Source organism: Lipotes vexillifer, unplaced genomic scaffold, assembly GCF_000442215.2.
Source record: "Lipotes vexillifer unplaced genomic scaffold, Lipotes_vexillifer_v1.1 scaffold822, whole genome shotgun sequence".
Taxonomy (NCBI): Eukaryota; Metazoa; Chordata; class Mammalia; order Artiodactyla; family Lipotidae; genus Lipotes; species Lipotes vexillifer.
This window is the reverse complement of record NW_006770496.1, coordinates 2,045,042-2,067,535: the sequence shown is the minus strand read 5'-3', so window position 1 is coordinate 2,067,535 and position 22,494 is coordinate 2,045,042. Positions and strand designations below refer to the sequence as shown.

General features: G+C 39.2%; 1 protein-coding gene across 1 annotated transcript in view; it reads right to left on the bottom strand.

The window, feature by feature from the left end:
• Positions 1 to 1,640: 1,640 nt before the first annotated feature.
• MATCAP2 (microtubule associated tyrosine carboxypeptidase 2) overlaps positions 1,641 to 22,494 on the bottom strand; it is a 68,977-nt gene continuing 48,123 nt past the window's right edge. Inside the window, exons 7-8 of the mRNA XM_007446131.1 lie at positions 5,053 to 5,150; positions 1,641 to 1,802 (exon numbers count right to left, since the gene is read on the bottom strand). Of these exons, the coding sequence (XP_007446193.1) occupies positions 1,641 to 1,802; positions 5,053 to 5,150 (260 nt within the window). The remainder of the gene's footprint in view (positions 1,803 to 5,052; positions 5,151 to 22,494) is intronic.

Here is a 22,494-nt window from a genome sequence, read left to right as displayed (position 1 = left end):
CCAGCTAATAAGACATTGTCTTCACAGTTACCTTTGATATAAGTCTGAAGATGAAGTCGGAAAACACTACACAAAGCTGAAACTGGATGACTCTGCTACAAAGAAATAGTGCTTGAGAGGACAAGAGTGGTCTTCTGGGGTCTGGTTAGTGTTGGCGCACTGTGCCCCCAGTGCAGGTCACTCTCCAGCCAGCATGACACAGGTATGGGCACCTTCAGTACTCTAAAAGGGCCTTGCCTGCTACTGCACCAAAGGTGAAATGCGTGGCTTTGCAAGAACTACCAGGTGCCAGTTAGTTAGAGTATATCATGTTTGTTGGAGGTTTGTTGAAGTATAACATTCTTTGAGGCGCCCTTCCAGATATGTGAAAGAGAAAAATCCCATAACCTTGTCTGCAAAAGAGTTTCTAAAATGTGAATGTGAACCAGACTTTGCAGTATACATCTACCAGTGTTAGCACCATATTTAAGTCTGAATTGAGGTAAAGATAAACTCTCAGATAGACTTTGGGTAGAAATTTTTGAATGGGGTGTTTACAGCAGTATTCATCCTGATTTTGAAAAACTACTTGATCCCAAGTATACCTATTATACCTATCCAAGTATATACTGAAATTGATAAATTACAAAGCTAGATATAAGCTTTGAGCAGGAGAAATGTAGTAAAACAGAACTCATATTCTTGAAATTCAAAGTATGTCATTATTGGCTTGATGAAGTCAAAGATTTTGATAAAATACTGAGCCAATATCACAAAGCCAGTTTATCAAATGACAATGCCCAGAAGTTCTGTTTCTCAGAGTATGTAGTCAAGCTTACTGTAGATGCTACCCAGTCAACATCCAGCTCCTACATGATTTATCCCCTGCTCATTGCTCCATTTAATAAAAAAGGTAAGTAGCTTCTCTCTTCCCCAACTATTTTGATTTATGTAGAGAGACCTCTGAGACTTGGGAAGCAAAGACCCTAAAACTTGGTTAAAATTTTGAAGGTGTCCAGTATGTTTCAGCAGATGAAAACCAAATTTAGTTAAGGGATAACTGGACAAAATACGGTAATCTTCTACTTTAGTTCCTATAAGCTGATAAGGTGAAACAATAATGTGTAAAATAAAGAACTATGAAAACTTTTCAAATTGCTTTTCCCCTCCCCTTAGCATTACTTAACATATAAGAAAATAAGAAATCTTAAATTTCTTATTTTCTAGCTTTGGGGAGCATAACACAGACTAATTTTTCAAAGGAGAATAATTACCATTATTTATTAAATAAAATATTACCTTGAAGTTTGAACAACACAGGAATTCCATCTCTAGTAAGAGCTGGTCTTGGTGCTCAGGCAGAAGTTTATCACTCAATTTGACCAAGATTCCTCAAAAACACCCATCAGCAGTATTTTCATCTGACTCTGTTGAGGTTCAGATGAAAACAGGAGTAACTTTCCCCTGTAGCCTACAGAAACATTTTAGGGAAACAGTTTAAAGTTTGTTCTTAACCTAAATATTCAGCTGAATACTGCAGACCATTCTTCAGAAAACTCATGTAAACAGTCATTCTTCTTTTCTAAATCTGCTGGTGCTAACTGCACCTAATTGGTAATATACATGGAGGTATAGCTTAGCTATGTTTGCAAGAATGCTAATTAATATATAAGATCTTTCAGTTCCCTGTCAGTCAGTTCATTCACTTCCATGATCTTCTCTAAGTGTTCCATATATCGGGCATGGTCCTGCAGAAAGTGAGGGACCCTCATGTTTTCAGTAACTGCCAATCCTTTTAAGCGATCCACATCTTCATAAGAGACCTGAAAAAAGGAAGATGGGTTACTTTTTAAATGTGACTACCAGTTAAATTTTGAAGAGCAATTTCTTCCTTTGGTCTTAAGTGAAACTTTATGTAGACTGTTTTTGAAATTACTCCCTAATACCTGGAAAATGACAAAATTCACTGTGTTAAATAAGAACGTATTTATCTGCCCCTTCTCTTTATTGGAGTATAATTGCTTTACAATGGTGTGTTAGTTTCTGCTTTACAACAAAATGAATCAGTTATACATATACATATGTTCCCATATCTCTTCCCTCTTGCATCTCCCTCCCTCCCACCGTCCCTATCCCACCCCTCCAGGTCACAAAGCACGGAGCTGATCTCCCTGTGCAATGCGGCTGCTTCCCACTAGTTATCTACCGTACGTTTGGTAGCGTATATATGTCCATGCCTCTCTCTCGCTTTGTCACAGCTTACCCTTCCCCCTCCCCATATCCTCAAGTCCATTCTCTAGTAGGTCTGTGTCTTTATTCCTGTCTTACCCTTAGGTTCTTCATGACATTTTTTCCCTTAAATTCCATATATACGTGTTAGCATTCGGTATTTGTCTCTTTTTCTGACTTCACTCTGTATGACAGACTCTAGGTCTATCCACCTCATTACAAATAGCTCAATTTCGTTTCTTTTTATGGCTGAGTAATGTTCCATTGTATATATGTGCCATATCTTCTTTATCCATTCATCCAATGATGGACACTTAGGTTGTTTCCATCTCCGGGCTATTGTAAATAGAGCTGCAATGAACATTTTGGTACATGACTCTTTCTGAATTATAGTTTTCTCAGGGTATATGCCCAGTAGTGGGATTGCTGGGTCATATGGTAGTTCTATTTGTAGTTTTTTAAGGAACCTCCATACTGTTCTCCATAGTGGCTGTATCAATTTACATTCCCACCAACAGTGCAAGAGGGTTCCCTTTTCCCCACACCCTCTCCAGCATTTACTGTTTGTAGATTTGTTGATGATGGCCATTCTGACTGGTGTGAGATGATATCTCATTGTAGTTTTGATTTGCATTTCTCTAATGATTAGTGATGTTGAGCATTCTTTCATGTGTTTGTTGGCAGTCTGTATATCTTCTTTGGAGAAATGACCATGACTATATTTTTAAAAATCTAGTCAGTATTTGATTTAATAATCTATCTTGGATCTACAGTTTGTCTAGAAATTAAACAGCTAAACTTAATAATATATGTGTGTGAAAGACTGAACCTAAACAAATCTCTTGCCTAAATCTAAGAATTGGGACCTCTCTGGTGGTCCAGTGGGTAAGACTCCATGCTCCCAATGCAGGAGGCCCAGGTTCGATCCCTGGTTGGGGAACTAGATCCTGCATGCATGCTGCAACTAAGAAGCCCGCATGCCACAAATGAAGATCCCGCGTGCTGCAACTAAGACCCAGTGCAGCCAAAATAAATAATAAATAAGAAAATAATTAGAATGTAAATACTGTATTATTAAGTTAGGAAAATCGGCACAATTCTATTTAATTGGAGAAATAAAATAATGTTTTGTGTTAAAAATATCAAAATAAAAGCAAGAGAATTTAAATTTTTAAATTTTTAAAAATTTCACATCTCTTTGAGTAAGAAGCCCGTCTTTCATAAATATTATATTAATTTATAGAACTTAAAGTTTCACCCCTAAACTTATCTTTCAACTTTTAAATTCCAAAACATAGCTGGCTTTAAGAACTATTATCAACACTCTTCCTGGTTCAGTAGGAAGGCTTTAAATAAATCATGTTCATATTAAGTTTTATTTATATTTCAGTTAAAATTGAGTATTTATATCACTAAGTGTAATAGGTTATAGGAAGTAGGTTTGGTGTTGATATTGGCATGGTTTTGTAATTTATCTTAAACCACTCTAAGTTTATTATAAGGAGAGAATGAGTAAATATACTGATGTTGGGAAATAAGGTTCTCATTTTAAGAAAAGAGATACATACATGGAATGGGAAGGGAGATGTAAAAAGACCTTGGGATGTCTGATTTGAATTAGAATGCCCTTATGATTTAAAACAAATATATGATATGCTCATTGACAAGGTCTAGAAGCATCAGCACTCAAGTAGTGATGTGCACACCTCGTGCTCAAGTCTTGTTTTCTAAATACCATTTCCCACTAAAAAGAATCAAGACTTCCTTGGAGAAACATCTAATCTCAGATTTGGGTAGGAAAAGTGTAAGGTGAGCCCAGAATATTTTAGTTTGCTTGAAAACATGTAGACATGTTTTAAAAACCACAGGAGTGGCCATTGGAAGAGCTGAATAAAAACGTGGAGGGAAATGTAACAGAATTCAAAGATCTCTATTTTGCTACCACCAGTGTAGTAACTGATTTGGGCAAACATCATCAATTGATGTTAAAATCATTTCTGGAAAGGCTGTTAGACAATGGTACATTTGAAGGTATCATCCCACAAATTACTTATTCATGGAGGAAAGGTACCTTTATAATGGAGAGATCTGGCAGTAACTAACCCAGGTGATTATACACAGTATCACCAATACTGGGACAAAATATCTCTCTAATGTGATGCACTGAAAAATGCATGACTCACTTTAGTATTCTTGGCAAAAATGTTTAAAGCTAATCACAAGGAAACAATCTGATAGTCCAGATTCTAGGAATTCTCAAGGAAATTTTCTTGGATTCTTAAAAATGTCATAAAAAAAGACTATGGTGAGGGGGACTGTTATAAATTAAGAGATTAAAGATGATAAGTGAATGCAAGGCATAAATCTTGACTGGATCCTGGGTCATGAAAAAGAGCTACAAAGGACATTTTGGAGATGATCTGGGGAATATAAAATAGACTTTTTTTTAGATATTATATGGAATCAATGATAAATTTCTTTAGAAAACATATGGTCATGTCAGAATATCCTTATTCTTGGGAGATACATACTGAAGTATGAAGGGGAGTAGAGTTATACCTGCAGCTTACTTTAAAATACTTTAGGAAAATATGCATATAAAAACTAATAATATATTCCCAAATTTCCTATTCTCTTCTTTATCTCTTCTTGTCCACAAAGGAATATTGTAATTTGGTTCTGTGACAGAACCTCATTTCTTCCCTCCTGTTATCACATAAGGGAAAACTACTCCAACAATAAAATAAAAACAGTTTCAATTTGAGTCTTATTTAATCATGAAATGAGCTGGAGGAAGTGTTGACCTGGTACGTTTGCAGACTCTGTGCCATTGGTTTCACTCACCTTCCCCAGGGCCGTCAACAGATGAAAGTCAATGGTCTCTCTATATCGGAGGATTTGCAGGATACCATCCAAGTATACCTGGTCTTTACTGAAACACCCTGGAGGAACCAGAACAGTGTTTACTTTCTGATGTTTAAAAAAATTATTAAGTAACTAAATACCAGCCCATTCACTTTACCGTAGGAGTCAGTCCTGTACTTAAAAAATAAATAGGGCAAATTAGAAACTTAACTATAATCATAACATAAAATGTAAGGTCTTGAGAAGTACCACAGTAACTACAGCCTAGTAGCTTCCCTTTAAGAATTCCTTCTCCCTGGCTCCCCACTCCCCATAATTAAAGTAGCATTTTTCCCTAAAGAAACACAGAGCAGAAACTAACACAACACTGTAAAGCAATTATATTCCAATAAAGATGTTAAAAAAAAATTATCCCATCCTCACCTCTACCATTTGATTGTAAGCTTAACTTCCATGACTAACTGAAGGCATTTGGGTGGAGAGGGCTGGGAGAGGATAGTTGTAGAGTAGTTAAGTTTCAAAAGGGGCCAATGTGGAGACATGGGATTTCAGAAATTCCTGGGTTTTTTATAAGAAATAATACCCTTTACCCTATTAAAGTTAACTGTAGGTGATTTTGATACTATTCCTCCCTATAAAAATGAGAATTAGAACTGGATTTTAAAGCATTATGAAAAAATATGAAATAGACATGAAAATTAGGAATAGCTCATGAGATCTGTGCTTAGATAAAAAACGGTATTCTGCTTACAAAGAAAACCTTTCTCCCATCATGGCATAACTTATGTAAATTTTTAAAAATTTTGCTCTAGAATTAAATGGACTAGAATTCTACCAAATGGAGAGTCATACAATAAGAAAGTATTGTTGACGAGTTCCCAAAACGGTGGACTAAGAGGGCCCTGAGCTCACCTCCTCTCACGGGCACACACCAAAATTACAGCTATTTACAGAGCAACTGCAAGTGAGAAAGACTGGAACCTACCAGAAAAGATTTCTATAACTAAAGATATAAAGAAGGAAACACAACTAGATGGGTAGGAGGGGAGAAACTGCAGTATAGTCAAGACCCAGATCCTGAGGTGAGAGACCTACAAATGGGAAGATAATGGTAAGTACAGAGGTTCTCCAGAAGGAGCAAGAGGTAAGAGACCCACATCAAGCTCCCCAGCCCAGGGGTCCTGTGCTGGGAAGATGAGACCCCAGAATGTTTGGTTTTGAAGGTCAGAGGAACTTACTTTCAGGAGACCCAGAGGGCTGTGGAAAAGAAAGACCCCACTCTTAAAGGGTGCACACAAAATTTCACATGCTCTGGGACACAGGGAAGCAGCAGTAATTTGAACAGAGCCTGGGTCAGACCTACTGGAGCTCTTGAAGAGTCTCCCAGAGAGGCAGGAGGCAAATGGAGCTCCCCTGGGGACACAGGCACTGGTGGCAACCATTTTTGGGAGTTAATTCTACCACATTGAAACTGGCGCTGCAAAGCACCATTTTGGAATCCTCCCTCTAGCTTACTAGGCATGGGACCCAGACCCAGCTCTGCCACCACTCACCAGCCTACAGGCACAGGTACTGGATCACCTCAGATCAAGCAATTAGCTGGGTGGAAATATAACCCCACCTACCAGTAGACAGACACTAGCCCCAGAACAACCACGGCATGCTATGCCAGGACCCAGCCCAGCCACCAGCAGTTGGCACCAGTCCCAGGACTTGCTGGGGGGGACACCAGGGGGACAATAAAAGCTCTGAGACAACTTGGGCCCCTTAGACATTACCCCAGGATCAGGCCGCATTTACCAGTGGGCCAACACAACCTTTGGGACACCCCAGGCCCCATAGCCAGCTGTGTCATGAACCAGCCAACCCACCAATGGTCCAAAACTCTGAAGCCAGAGGCCCCAGGACATGGCTCAGCTAGCCAATGGGCCTGCACTATCCCCATGACCCAGCTTTAGCCACCAGTGGGCCTGACAGAGCCCCAGGATCTCCTGTATCCTGATGCTGCCCACCAGCAGGCAGACACCAGCCCCAGGATTCACCCAAGCCCTAGCTCTGTCTACCAGCAGGCCAACACAAGCTTTGGGACACCTTGGACCCCATACCCAACTGTGTCAGGATCCCTCCACCTCCTGCTCAGCAGTCTAACAACAGCTCTGAAATTCCTGGGCCCTGTTGTCAGACTCTGGGACCCAGCTCTGCCTGCCACTAGTCCAACACTAACCCCGGAACCTGACTTCACCCACCAGTGGTAGGGCAACAGCCCTAGAGTCTTATGGACCCTGATTGTGTCCACCAGTGAGCCAGCACTAGGCCTGGGGACCCTGAGGTTTTGTAATCTGCTACCTTGTGACCAGGTCCCACTAACCAGCAGCATCTGCACAAGGCAGGTGCCTGGCAACCAACTGGGCCAGGGGCCAACCAAGCCTACCAGACCACCCACATAGCTCACCCAAACTGAAGGACCAATGCAGCCCTCTTAGGGGGAAACTATAGAGCATATAGCATGGGTGACGAGAGGGGAGTGCGCAGTGGGATGCATAAGACATCTCCTACAGCAGACTACTTCTTCAAGGTACAGAAACATTAACCTACCACATACATAAAAATAGAAATAGCAACTTAGATAAAATGAGGCCACAAAGAAACATGTTCCAGATGAGGAAACAAGATAAAACCCCAGAAGAACAACTAAGTGAAGTGGAGATAGGCAATCTACCCGAGAAAGAGTTCAGAGTAATGACTGTAAAGATGATGAAAGAACTTGGGAAAAGAATGGACGTACAGAGCAAGAAGTCAGAAGTTTTTAACAAAGAGTTAGAAAATATAAAGAACAACCAACCAGAGATGTAGACTATAACTGAAATGAAAAATACACTAGAAGGAATCAACATTAGACTACATGATACAGAGGAACAGATCAGTGAGCTGAAGATAGAGTAGTGGAAAGCACTGCTACTGAAAAGAAAAAAGAATGAAAAGAAATTAGGACAATTTAAGAGCCCTGTAGGACAATATCAAGCACACTAATATTCACACTGTACGGGGTCCCACAAGGACGAGAGAGACAGGGACAGAGACAGAGACAGAGAGAGAGAGAGAGAGAGAGAGAGAGAGAGAGAGAGAGAGAGAGAGAGAGAGAGTGAAAACGTAACAGGTGAAAACTTCCCTAACCTGGGAAAGGAACAGTCACTCAAGGCCAGAAAGTAGAGAGTCCCATACAGGATTAACCCAAAGAGAAACCAAGACACACTGTAATTAAAATGACAAACATTAAATATAAAGAGAATATTAAAAGCAGCAAGGGAAAAGCAACAAATAGCATACAACAGAATTCCCATTAAGTTACTGGCTGATTTTTCAGCAGAAACTGAAGGCCAGAATGGAGTAGAAAGATATATTTAAAGAGACGAAAGGGAAAAACCTACCACCAAGAATAATCTACCCAGGAAGGCTCTCATTCAGGAGAGATCAAAAGCTTTACAGACAAGCAAAAGCTAAGAGTCCAGCACCATCAAGCCAACTTTACAACCAATGTTAAAGGAACTTCTCCTGATGAAAAAGGCCACAACTAAAAACAAAATTATAAAATCAAAATGATCAACAAAGGCAAACATACAGAAAATGTAGGAAATCATCCACACACAAAGCTAATAGGGTGGTAAAAAGACAAAAGTAGTAAAATAATCTATAACCACAATGAGCAGTTAAGGGATACACAAAACAATTAGATGTAAAATATGATATGAAAAACAGCAATCATGAAGGAAGGAGAGTACAAATGTAAGATTTTTAAAATGCATTTGAAATTAAGAGCTCAGCAACTTAAATCATACATACATACACACACACACACACACACACACGTATACAGACTGCTATATAAAAAGCTCACGGTAACCTCAAAACAAACACCTATAATAGATATACACACAAGAAAAGAAAAAAAGAACCCAAACATAACACTAAAGATAGTCATCAAATCACAGGAGACGAGAACAAAAGAAAGGGGGAAAAGACCTATAAAAACAAACCCCAAACAATGAACAAAACGGCAGTAAGAACATACATATCAATAATTACCTTAAATGTAAATGGACTAAATCCTCCAACCAAAAGATAGAGTGGCTGAGTGGATACAAAAACAAGAACCATATATACGCTCCTACAGAAGACTCACTTCAGATCTAGAGACACACACAGACTGAAAGTGAGAGAACGGAAAAAGGTATTCCATGCAAATGGAAATCAAAAGAAAGCTGGAATAACAATACTCATATGAGACTAAATAGACTTTAAAATAAAGATTGTGGGGTGAAGTCAAGATGGTGGACTAGGAGGATGTGGAGTTTGCATCTCTGCACAACTAGGGCACCTGCCAGGCACTGGTGGGGGACCATGGACACCTAAGGAGATGGGAAGAACCCATGAGCAACTGGGTAGGGCAGGGGGAGGAGGAAGGGGGGAGGATAAGTGGAGGCGAGACAGACCAGTGCCCCTGTGGGGTGGCTGGGGGAGGCAAGGGGTTCCCATGCCCAGAGGGGCCCACCCATGGTTAGGGGATCAACAGGGATGGGGGAGACACTTGGGATAGTGGATTATCAGAAGGGAACAGGGTCAGCATTTCCCCTGCCCACTAGGGTCCCGGGGAGGCCCAAGTGAGGTTACCCGGCCTCATCCTCTGCCCTCCAAGACACCCTCCAACTGCACTGGGCCTACACCCTGCCTCCACACCCCCAACCATGACCTCACCTCTGAACCCACACTCCAAGGTCCCCCTCCAGATGTGCTGCCTTTCGTGGCTGAGCAGGTCCTGAGCCTAAACCCCACCCCTGCCTAAGCCCCACTACCCCACACTGCCCCCCACAGCCAAGGCCTTTTCTAGCCTTTTTTTTTAAGGTTATGGTTCAGCTTTACCTTGTTGTTCTTTCATCTATATAGATATTTTTCTAATTTTTAATTTTTCTAATTTTATTTTATTCTTTATACCTTGTTGTTGTTCTGCAACTTTTGGCTTGTGCCCCCAGCTTTTTCTTTTTCTTTTTTTTATTGTGGTGCTGTTTTACCTTGTTGCAGTTGTTTCACTTATATTTTAATTATTCCTGATATACTTTTTATTTTACTAACTGTATTTTACTTTTTATTCTGTTATTCTACTGCTCCGTTTCTTTCCCTTTCTTTTCTTGTGCCAAACCGAGCAGCTTGTGGGATATACTGGTTCCCAGGCTGGGGGCTGGGCCTGAGCTCCTGTGGTGGGAGCGCTGAGTCCAAGCTGCTGTATTAACAGAGAACCTCAGACCCCAGGGAATAATAATTGGAGTGAGGTCTTGCAGAGGTCCTCATCTCGGCACCAAGACACAGCTCTACCCCACTGCCTTCAACTTCCAGTGCTGCACGTGTCAGGCCAAACAACCAGTAAGACAGGAATACAGCCCCACCCATCAAAAAAAATGAGGCAACAAAAAAATATGTTACAGACGAAGGACCAAGGTAAAAACCTACAGGACCGAGGGCAGACAGCAGAAGCAAGAAGAACTACAATCCTGCAGCCTGTGGAACAAAAACCACATTCACAGAAAGACAGACAAAATAAAAAGGCAGAGAGTTATGTATCAGATGAAGGAACAAGATAAAACCCCAGAAAACCTACTAAATGAAGTGGAGATAGGCAAACTTCCAGAAAAAGAAGCTTCCAGAATGAAAGTGAAGATGATCCAGGACCTTGGAAAAAGAATGGAGGTAAAGATAAAGAACATGCAAGAAATGTTTAACAAAGACCTAGAAGAATTAAAGAACAAACAAACAGAGATGAACAATACAATAACTGAAATGAAGACTACACTAAAGAATCAACAGCAGAATAACTGAGGCAGAAAAACGGATAAGTGACCTGGCAGGAAGAATGGTGGAATTCACTGCTGCGGAAGAGAATAAAGAAAAAAGAATGAAAAGAAATGAAGACAGCCTAAGAGACCTCTGGGACAACATTAAATGCAACAACATTCACGTTATAAGGGTCCCAGAAGGAAAAGAGATAAAGGACCAGAGAAAATATTTGAAGAGATTATAGTCGAAAACTTCCCTAACATGGGAAAGGAAATAGCCACCCAAGTCCAGGAAGTGCAGAGTCCCATACAGGAGAAACCCAAGGAGAAACACACCAAGACACATAGTAATCAAATTGGAAAAAATTAAAGACAAACAAAAATTATTGAAAGCAGAAGCGAAAAACGACAAATAACATACAAGGTAACTCCCATAAGGTTAACAGCTCATTTCTCAGCAGAAACTCTACAAGCCAGAAGGAACTGGCATGACATACTTAAAGTAATGAAAGGGAAGAAACTACAACCAAGATTACTTTACCCGGCAAGGATCTCATTCAGATTCTATGGAGAAATCAAAAGCTTTACAGACAAGCAAAAGCTAAGAGAATTCAGCACCACCAAACCAGTTCTACAACAAATGCTAAAGAAACTACTCTAAGTGGGAAACACAAGAGAAGAAAAGGACATAGAAAAACAAACCCAAAACAATTAAGAAAATGGGCATAAGAACATACATATAGATAATTACCTTAAACGTGAATGGATTAAATGCTCCAACCAAAAGACACAGGCTTGCTGGATGGACAGAAAGACAAGAACCATATATATGCTGTCTACAAGAGACCCACTTCAGACCTAGGGACACATACAGACTGAAAGTGAGGGGATGGAAAAAGATATTCCCTGCAAATCGAAATCAAAAGAAAGCTGGAGTAGCAATACTGATATCACTTATCTCACTTAAAGATAAAATAGACTTTAAAATAAAAAATGTTAAAAGAGACAAGGAAGAACACTACATAATGATCAAGGGATCAATCCAGGAAGAAGATATAACAATTATAAGTATACATGCACCAAGCATAAGAGCACCTCAATACATAAGGCAACTGCTAACAGCTATAAAAGAGGAAACTGACAGTAACACAATAATAGTGGAGGACTTTAACACCTCATTTACATCAATGGACAGAGCATCCAAAATTAAAATAAATAAGGAAACACAAGCTTTAAATGACACAATAGACCAGATAGAGTTAACTGATATTTATAGGACATTCCATCCAAAAACAGCAGATTACAATTTCTTCTCAAGTACACATGGAACATGCTCCAGGACAGATCACATCTTGGGTCACAAATCAAACCTCAGTAAATTTAAGAAAATTGAAAGCATATAAAGTATCTTTTCTGACCACAACGCTATGAGATTAAAAGTGAATTACAGGGAAAAAAACGGAAAAAACACAAAAACATGGAGGCTAAACAATACGTTACTAAATAACCAAGAAATCACTGAAGAAATCAAAGAGGAAGTCAAAAAATACCTAGAGACAAATGACAATGAAAACACGACAATCCAAAACCTATGGGATGAAGCAAAAGCAGTTCTAAGAGGGAAGTTTATAACTATACAAGCCTACCACAAGAAATAAGAAAAACCTCAAATTAACAATCTAACCTTACACCTAAAAGAAGGAAGAACAAACAAAACCCAAAGTTAGCAGAAGAAATCATAATGATCAGAGCAGAAATAAATGAAACAAAGAAAACAATAGCAAAGATCAATAAAACTAAAAGCTGGTTCTTTGAGAAAATGAACCAAAGTCAGACTAAAAATTGATAAACCATTAGCCAGGCTCATCAAGAAAAAGAGGGAGAAGACTCAATAAAATTAGAAATGAAAAAGGAGAAGTTATAACAGACACCGCAGAAATACAAAGCATCCTAAGAGACTACTACAAGCAACTGTATGCCAATAAAATGGATAACCTGGAAGAAATGGACACATTTTTAGAAAGGTATAAGCTTCCAAGACTGAACCAGGAAGAAGTAGAAAATATAAACAGACCAATCACAAGTAATGAAATTGAAACTGTGATCAAAAATCTTCCAACAAACACAAGTCCAGGACCAGATGGCTTCACAGGTGAATTCTATCAAACATTTAGAGAAGAGCTAACACCCATCCTTCTCAAACTCTTCCAAAAAATTGCAGAGGAAGGAACACTCCCAAACACATTCTACGAGGGCACCATCACCCTGATATCAAAACCAGACAAAGATACTACAAAAAAAGAAAATTACAGACTAATATCACTGATGAATATAGATTCAAAAATCCTCCACAAAATACTACCAAACAGAATCCAACAACACATTAAAAGGATCATACACCATGATCAAGTGGGATTTATCCCAGGGATGCAAGGATTCTTCAGTATACACAAATCAATCAATGTGATACACCATATTAACAAATTGAAGAAGAAAAACTATATGATCATCTCACTAGATGCAGAAAAAGCTTCTGACAAATTTCAACACCCATTTATGATAAAAAAAACTCTCCAGAAAGTGGGCATAGAGGGAACCTACCTCAACATAATAAAGGCATATATGACCAACCCACAGCCAACATCATTCTCAATGGTGAAAAACTGAAAGCATTTCCTCTAAGATCAGGAACAAGACAAGGATGTCTACTCTCACCACTATTATTCAACATAGTTTTGGAAGTCCTAGCCACAGCAATCAGAAAAGAAAAAGAAATAAAAGAATACAAATTGGAAAAGAAGAAGTAAAACTGTCACTGTTTGCAGATGACATGATACTACACAGAGGGAATCCTAAAGATGCCACCAGAAAACTACTAGAGCTAATCAATGAATCTGGTAAAGTTGCAGGATACAAAATTAATGCACAGAAGTCTCTTGCATTCCTATACACTAATGATGCAAAATCTGAAAGAGAAATTAAGGAAACACTTCCATTTACCACTGCAGCAAAAAGAATAAAATACCTAGGAATAAACCTACCTAGGGAGACAAAAGACCTGTATACAGAAAACTATACGACACTGATGAAAGAAATTAAAGATGATACCAACAGATGAAGAGATATACCATGTTCACGGATTGGAAGAATCAACATTGTGAAAATGACTATACTACCCAAAGCAATCTATAGATTCAATGCAATCCCTATCAAATTACCAATGGCACTTTTTACGGAACTAGAGCAAAAAATCTAAAAATTTGTATGGAGACACAAAAGACCCTGAATACCCAAAGCAGTCTTGAGGGAAGAAAACGGAGCTGGAGGAATCAGACTACCTGACTTCAGACTACACTACAAAGCTACAGTAAGCAAGACAATATGGTACTGGCACAAAAACAGAAACACAGATCAATGGAACAAGATTGAAAGCCCAGAGATAACCCATGGACCTATGGCCAACTAATCTATGTCAAAGGAAGCAAGGATATACAATGGAGAAAAGACAGCCTTTTCAATAAGTGGTGCTGGGAAAACTGGACGCTACATGTAAAAGAACGAAATTAGAACACTCCCTAATACCATACAGAAAAATACTCATAATGGATTAGAGACCTAAATGTAAGACCGGACACTATAAAACTCTTAGAGGAAAACACAGGAAGAACACTCTTTGAGGAAAACATAGGAAGAACACTCTTTGACATAAATCACAGCAAGATCTTTTTTGATCCACCTCCTAGAGTAATGGAACTAAAAACAAAAATAAACAAATGGGACCTGATGAAACTTCAAAGCAGTTGCACAGCAAAGGAAACCATAAACAAGACGAAAAGACAACCCTAGAATGGGAGAAAATATTTGCAAATGAAGCAACTGACAAAGGATTAATCTCCAAAATTTACAAGCAGCTCATGCAGCTCAATATTAAAAAAACAAACAACCCAATCCAAAAATGGGCAGAAGACCTAAATAGACTTTTCTCCAAAGAAGACAGACAGATGGCAAAGAAGCACATGAAAACTGCTCAAGATCACTAATTATTAGAGAAATGCAAATCAAAACTACAATGAGGTATCACCTCACACCAGTTAGAATGGGCATCATCAGAAAATCTACAAACAACAAATGCTGGAGAGGCTGTGGAGAAAAGGGAACCCTCTAGCACTGTTGCTGGGAATGTAAATTGATACAGCCACTATGGAGGACAGTATGGGGGTTCCTTTAAAAACTAATCACAGAATTACCATATGATCCAGCAATCCCACTACTGGGCATATACCCAGAGAAAACCATAATTCAAATAGACACATGCACCCCAATGTTCATTGCAGCACTATTTACATTAGCCAGGTCATGGAAGTAACCTAAATGCACATCGACAGACGAATGAATAAAGAAGATGTGGTACATATATACAATGGAATATTACTCAGCCATAAATAGGAACGAAATTGGTTCATTTGTTGAGAGGTGGATGGATCTAGAGACTGTCATACAGAGTGAAGTAAGTCAGAAAGAGGAAAACAAATATCGTACATTAATGCATATATGTGGAAACTAGACAAATGGTACAGATGAACTGGTTTGCAGGGCAGAAATCGAGACACAGATGTAGAGAACAAACGTATGGACACCAATGGGGGAAAGCAGAGGCGGGTGGTGGTGGTGGTGTGCTGAATTGGGCGATTGGGATTGACATGTATACACTGATGTGTATGAAACTGATGACTAATAAGAACCTGATATGTAAAAAAATAAAATTAAATTAAAAAAAAAAAAGACAACAATCCTACAAGACCAAATAAATGAAAAGGAAATAAGCAACCTACCTGAAAAAGAATTCAGAGTATTGATAGTAAAGATTATGCAAAATCTCGGAAACAGAATGGAGGCATGGACTGAGAAAATAGAAGAAATGTTTAACAAAGACCTAGAAGAACTACAGAACAAAGAAACAGTGATGAACAACACAATAACTGAAGTGAAAAATACATGGAAAGGAATCAATAGAATAACTGAGGCAGAAGAGCGAGTAAGTGAGCTGGAACATAGAATGGTAGAAGTAACTGCTGAGGAGCAGAATAAAGAAAAAAGAATGAAAGAATTGACGACAGTCTCAGAGACCTCCAGGACAACAATAATGCACCAATATTTGGATTATAGGTGTCCAAGAAAAAGAAGAGAAAAAGAAAGGGTCTGAGAAAACGTTTGAAGAGATTATAGTCAAAGACTTCCCTAAATGGAAAAGGAAATAGCCACCCAATTCCAGGAAGCACAGAGTCCCATACAGGATAAACCCTAGGAAAAACACACCAAGACACATATTAATTAAACTAACAAAAATTAAATTCAAAGAAAAAATATTAAAAGGAGCAAGGGAAAAGCAAAAAGTAACATACAAGGGAGCCCCATAAAGTTATCAGCTGATTTCTCAGCAGAAACTGTGCAGGTGATAAGGAAGTGGCATGATATATTTAAAGTAAATAAAGGGAAGAACCTACAACCAAGAGTACTCTACCCAGCAAGGCTCTCATTCAGATTCCACAGAGAAATCAAAAGCTTTACAGATGGGATTTCCCTGGTGTTGCAGTGATTAAGAATCTGCCTGCCAATGCAGGGACACTGGCTCGATAACTGGTCTAAGAAGATCCCACATGCCGTGGAGCAATTAAGCCCACACGCCACAACTACTGAAGCCCGTGTGCCCTAGAGCCCGTGTGCTGCAACTGCTGAGCTCACATGCCTCAACTACTGAAGGTTGTGTGCTCTAGGGCCTGCATGCTGCAACTACTGAGCCTGTGTACTGCAACTACTGAAGCCCGGGCGCCTAGAGCCCATGCTCCACAAGAGAAGGCACTGCAATGAGAAGCCCACACACCGCAACGAAGAGTAGCCCTTGCTGGCCCCAACTAGAGAAAGTCTGCGTGCAGCAATGAAGACCCAATGTAACCAAAAAAAAAAAAAGCTTTACAAATAACCAAAAGCTAACTTAGAATTCAGCACCACCAGACCAGCTTTGCAACAAATGCTAAAGGAACTTATTTAGACAGAAAAGATAAGACCAAAACTAGAAACAAACAAAAAAAACCCTAAAAGCCCAGCAGGAAAGGAAAGCATAGAGTAAAGGTATTAAATCATCCACACACAAACATGATATCAAAACAAACAACTGTGAGAAGAGGAGAGTACAAATGCAGGATACTGGAAACGCATTTGAAATTAAAACACCAGCAACTTAAAACAATATTTTTATATAGAGACTGCTACATCAGCAACTCTTGGTAACTGCAAACTAAAAATCGACAATAGATACACACACACAAAAGAAAAAGGAATCCAAAAACACAACACTAAAGTTAGTCATCAAATAACAAAAGAAGAGAACAGAAGAGGAAGGGAAGAAAAAAGGCTTACAAAAACAACCCAAAACAATTAAGAAAATGGTAACATGAACACACATATCGATAACTACCTTAAACATAAATGGATTAAATGCTCCAACCAAAACACAAAGACTGTCTGGATAGAAAAAGACCCATATATATGCTGTCTACAAGAGACCCACTTCAGACCTACGGAAACATACAGACTGAAAGTGAGGGAGGAGAAAAAGATATTCCATGCAAATGGAAATGAAAAGAAAGCTGGAGGAGCAACACTAATATCAGACAAATACTTTAAAATAAAGACTGTTTCAAAACACAAAGAATAACACTATATAATGATCAAGGAATCTATCCAAGAAGATAAAACAATTGTAAATACATATGCACCCAACATAGGAGCACCTCAATATATAAGGCAAATACTATCAGCCATAAAAGGAGAAACTGACAGTAAAATAATACTAGTGGGGGACTTTAACACCCCACTTGCATCAATGGACAGATCATCCAGACAGAAAAGCCACAAGAAAACAAAGGCCTTAAATGACAATTAGACCAGATGGACGTAATTGATATATATAAAGCATTCCATTTAAAAGCACCAGAATACATGTTCTTCTCAAGTGCACATGCAACATTTTTCAGGATAGATCACATGCTGGGCTGCAAAGCAAGCCTCAGTAAACTGAAGAAAACTGAAGTCCTATCGAGCATCTTTTCCAACCACAATACTATAAGATTAGAAATCAACTACAAGAAAAACACTGTAAAAACCACAAACACGTGGTGGCTAAACAGTATACTATTAAATGACCAATGGATCACTGAAGAAGTCAAAGAGGAAATCAAAAAATATCCTAGAGACAAAAGAAAACAAAAACACAACAATCTAAAACCTATGGGATGCAGCAAAAGCTGTTTTAAGAGGAAAGTTTATAGCAATACAATCCTACCTCAGGAGACAAGGAAAATCTCAAAGAGCATATTCTAACACCTAAACAACTACACAAAGAAGAACAAACGAAGCCCAAAGTTAGTGGAAGAAATCATAAAGATCAGAGTGGACATAAAAGAATTATAGATGAAGAAAACAACAGAAAAGATCAAAGAAACTAAAAGCTAGTTCTTTGAAAAGATAAAGGAAATTGATAAAACTTTATCCAAACTCATGAACAAAGAAAGGGAGAGAGCTCAAATCAATAAAATTAGAAATTAAAAAGAAGTTAAAACAGACACCACAGAAATAGAAAGGATCATAAGAGACTACTACAAGCAACTACATGCCAATAAAATGAACAACCTGAAAAAAAATGGACAAATTCTTAGAAAGGTACAATCTCCCAAGACCGAACCAGGAAGAAATACAAAATATGAACAGACCAATCACAAGTACTGAAATTGAAACTGTGATTAAAAAACTCCCAACACACACAGACACACATGAAAAAGCTTTAAGGGCTTCCCTGGTGGTGCAGCGGTTGAGAGTCCGCCTGCCGATGCAGGGGACATGGGTTCGTGCCTTGGTCTGGGAAGATCCCACATGCCGCGGAGTGGCTAGGCCCATGAGCCATGGCTGCTGGGCCTGCGCGTCCGGAGCCTGTGCCCCGCAACGGGAGAGGCCACAACAGTGTGAGGCCCGTGTACCACAAAAACAAACAAACAAACAAACAAAACTCCCAACAAACAAAAGTCCAGGGCAAGATGGCTTCACAGGTCAATTCTATCAAACATTTAGAGAAGGGTTAACACCTATCCTCAAACTATTCCAAAAACAAACTGCAGAGGAAAGAACACTCCCAAACTCATTCTATGAGGCCACCATCACCCTGATACCAAAACCATACATAGATACCACAAAAAAAGAAAATTACAGGCCAATATCACTGATGAACATAGATGCAAAAAATTCAATGAAATACTAGGAAACTGAATCCAACATACATTAAAAGAATCATACAGAAAGTCCCTGGTGGGGCAGTGGTTGAGAATCTGCCTGCCAACGCAGGGGACACGGGTTTGAGCCCTGGTCTGGGAAGATCCCACATGCCTTGAAGCAACTAAGCCTGTGTGCCACAACTACTGAGCCCGTGTGCCGCAACTACTGAGTCTGTGTGCCACAACTACTGAGCCTGCCCTCTAGATCCTGTAAGCCACAACTACTGAGCCTGCGTGCCACAACTACTGAAGCCCGCGCACCTAGAGCCCGTGCACCGCAACGAAGAGTATACCCCGCGTGCTGCAACTAGAGAAAGCCTGCGCACAGCAACAAAGACCCAACAACAAAGATCCAATGCAGCCAAAAATAAATAAATAAATTTATTTAAAAAAAAAAGAATCATACAACATGATCAACTGGGATTTATCTCAGGGATGCAAGGATTTTTCAGCATCTGCAAATCAATCAGTGCATTACACCACATCAACAAATTGAAGAATGAAAACTACATGATCATGTCAAAAGATGCAGAAAAAGCTTTTGACAAAATTCAACACCCATTTATGATAAAAACTCTCCAGAGAGTGGGCATAAAGGGAACCTACCTCAACATAATAAAGGCCATATATGACAAGCCCACTGCCAACATCATTCTCAGTGGTAAAAACTGAAAGCATTTCCTCTAAGATCAGGAACAAGACAAGGATGTCCACTCTCACCACATTTATACAACATAGTTTTGGAAGTCCTAGCCACAGCAATCAGAGAAGAAAAAAAATAACAGGAATCCAAATTGGAAAGGAAGAAATAAAACTGTCACTGTTTGCAGAAGAAATGATACTATACATAGAAAATCCTAAAGATGCTTCCAGAAAACTGCTGAAGTTCAGTGAACTAGGTTAGATTGCAGGATGAAACAATTAATAAACACAAATCCTTTGCCTTTCTATACACTAACAAGGAAAGATCTCAAAAAGAAATTAAGGAAATAATCCCATTTACCATTGCATCAAAAAAAATACCTAGAAATAAACCTACCTAAGGAGACAAAACACCAGTACTCTGAAAACTATTAGACACTGATGAAAGAAATCAAAGATGACACAAACAGATGGAAGGATATATCATGCTCTTGCACTGGAAGAATCAATATTGTCAAAATGACTATCCTTAAAAAACTAAAAACAGAGCTACCATATGACCCAGCAATCCCACTCCTAGGCATGTATCTGGAGATAACCATTATTTGAAAGGATGCATGCACGCTGATGTTCATTGCAGCACTATTTACAATAGCCAGGACATGGAAACAACCTAAATGTCCATCAACACAGGAATGGATAAAGTAGATGTGGTACATATACACAATGGAATAGTACTCAGCCATAAAAAGGAACAAAACAGTGCCATTTGCTGAGACATGGATGGACCCAGAGATTGTCATACAGAGTGAAGTAAGTCAGAAAAAGAAAAACAAATATCGTATGATATCACTTACATGTGGAATCTAGAAAAATAGTACATATGAACTTATTTGCAAAGCAAAAATAGAGTCACAGATGTAGAGAACTCATGGTTACCAAGGGGGAAAGGGAGTGGGTGGGACGAATTGGGAGATTGGGATTGACATATATACACTACTATGTATAAAACAGATAACTAATGAGAACCTACTGTATAGCACAGGTAACTGTACTCAATGATCTGTGGTGACCTAAATGGAAAGGAAATCTAAAAAAGAGTGGATATATGTATATGTATAACTCATTCACTTTGTTGTCAGCAGAAACACAACATTGTAAAGCAACTATACTTCAATTAAAAAAAAAACTAAATAGACATTTCACCAAAGAAGACATACAGATGGCAAAGAGGCACATAGAGAGAGACTCAACATCACTAACTATTTAGAGAAGTGCAAATCAAAACTACAGTGAGATATCACCTCACACCAGACAGAATGGCCATCATCAAAAAGTCTACCAACAATGAATGCTGGAGCGGGTGTAGAGAAAAGGGAACCCTCCTACTTGTTGGTGGGAATGTCAACTGGTATAGCCGCTATGAAGAACAGTATGGAGGTTCCTCAAAAAACTAAAAAGAGAGCTACCATATGATACAGCAATCCCACTGTTGGGCATATATCTGGTGAAAACCATGGTTTGAAAGGGTACAGGCACCCCAGTGTTCACTGTAGCACTGTCTACAATAACCAAGACATGGAAGGAACCTAAATGTCCATTGACAGAAGAGTGGATAAAGAAGATGTGGTATGTAGGTCCAATAGAATATTACTTAGCCATTAAAAAGAATGAAATAATGCCATTGGCAGCAACATGAATGGACCTGGAGATTATCGTGCTAAGTGAAGCAAGTCAGACAGAGAAAGACAAATATCATCTGATATCACTTATATGCAGAATTTTAAAAAAATGATACAAATTAACATATTTACAAAACAGAAACAGACTCACAGACTTAGAATACACACTTAGAGTTACCAAAAGGAAAAGGTGGAGGGCAGGGATAAATTGATAGTTTGGGATTGACATATACATACTACAATAATGAAAACAGATAACCAACAAGGACCTACTGTATAACACAGGGATTTCTGCTCAATATTCTCCAGTAATATAAATAGGAAAAGATCTTGAGAAACAATACATACAGGTATAGGTATAAATGAATTGGTTTGCTGAACACCTGAAACTAACACAACACTGTTAATCAACTATACTCCAGTTTAAAATAAAAATTAAAAATGGGGGAGACCTTCAAGATGGCAGAAGAGTAAGACATGGACATCAGCTTCCTCCCCAGAAATACATCAAAAATACATCTACACGTGGAACACCTCCTGTAGAACACCTACTGAATGCTGGTAGAAGACCTCAGACTTCCCAAAAGGCAAGAAAATCCCCATGTACCTGGGTAGGGCAAAAGAAAAAAGAAAAAACAGAGACAAAAGAGTAGGGATGGGACCTGCACCTCTGGGAGGGAGCTGTGAAGGAGGAAAGGTTTCCACACACTAGGAAGAGCCCTCACTGGCAGGGAAGTCAGTGTAGAGTTTCAGAGCCACAGAGAAGACTGAAGTAACAGGGGTGCAGAGGGCAAAGCAGAGATATCCCCACACAGAGGATCAGTGCTGACTACCACTCACTAGCCTGAGAGGCTTCTCTGCTCACCTGCCAGGGCGGGTGGGGGCTGGGAGCTGAGGCTCGGGCTTCGGAGGTCAGACCCCAGGGAGAGGACTGGGGTTGGCTGTGTG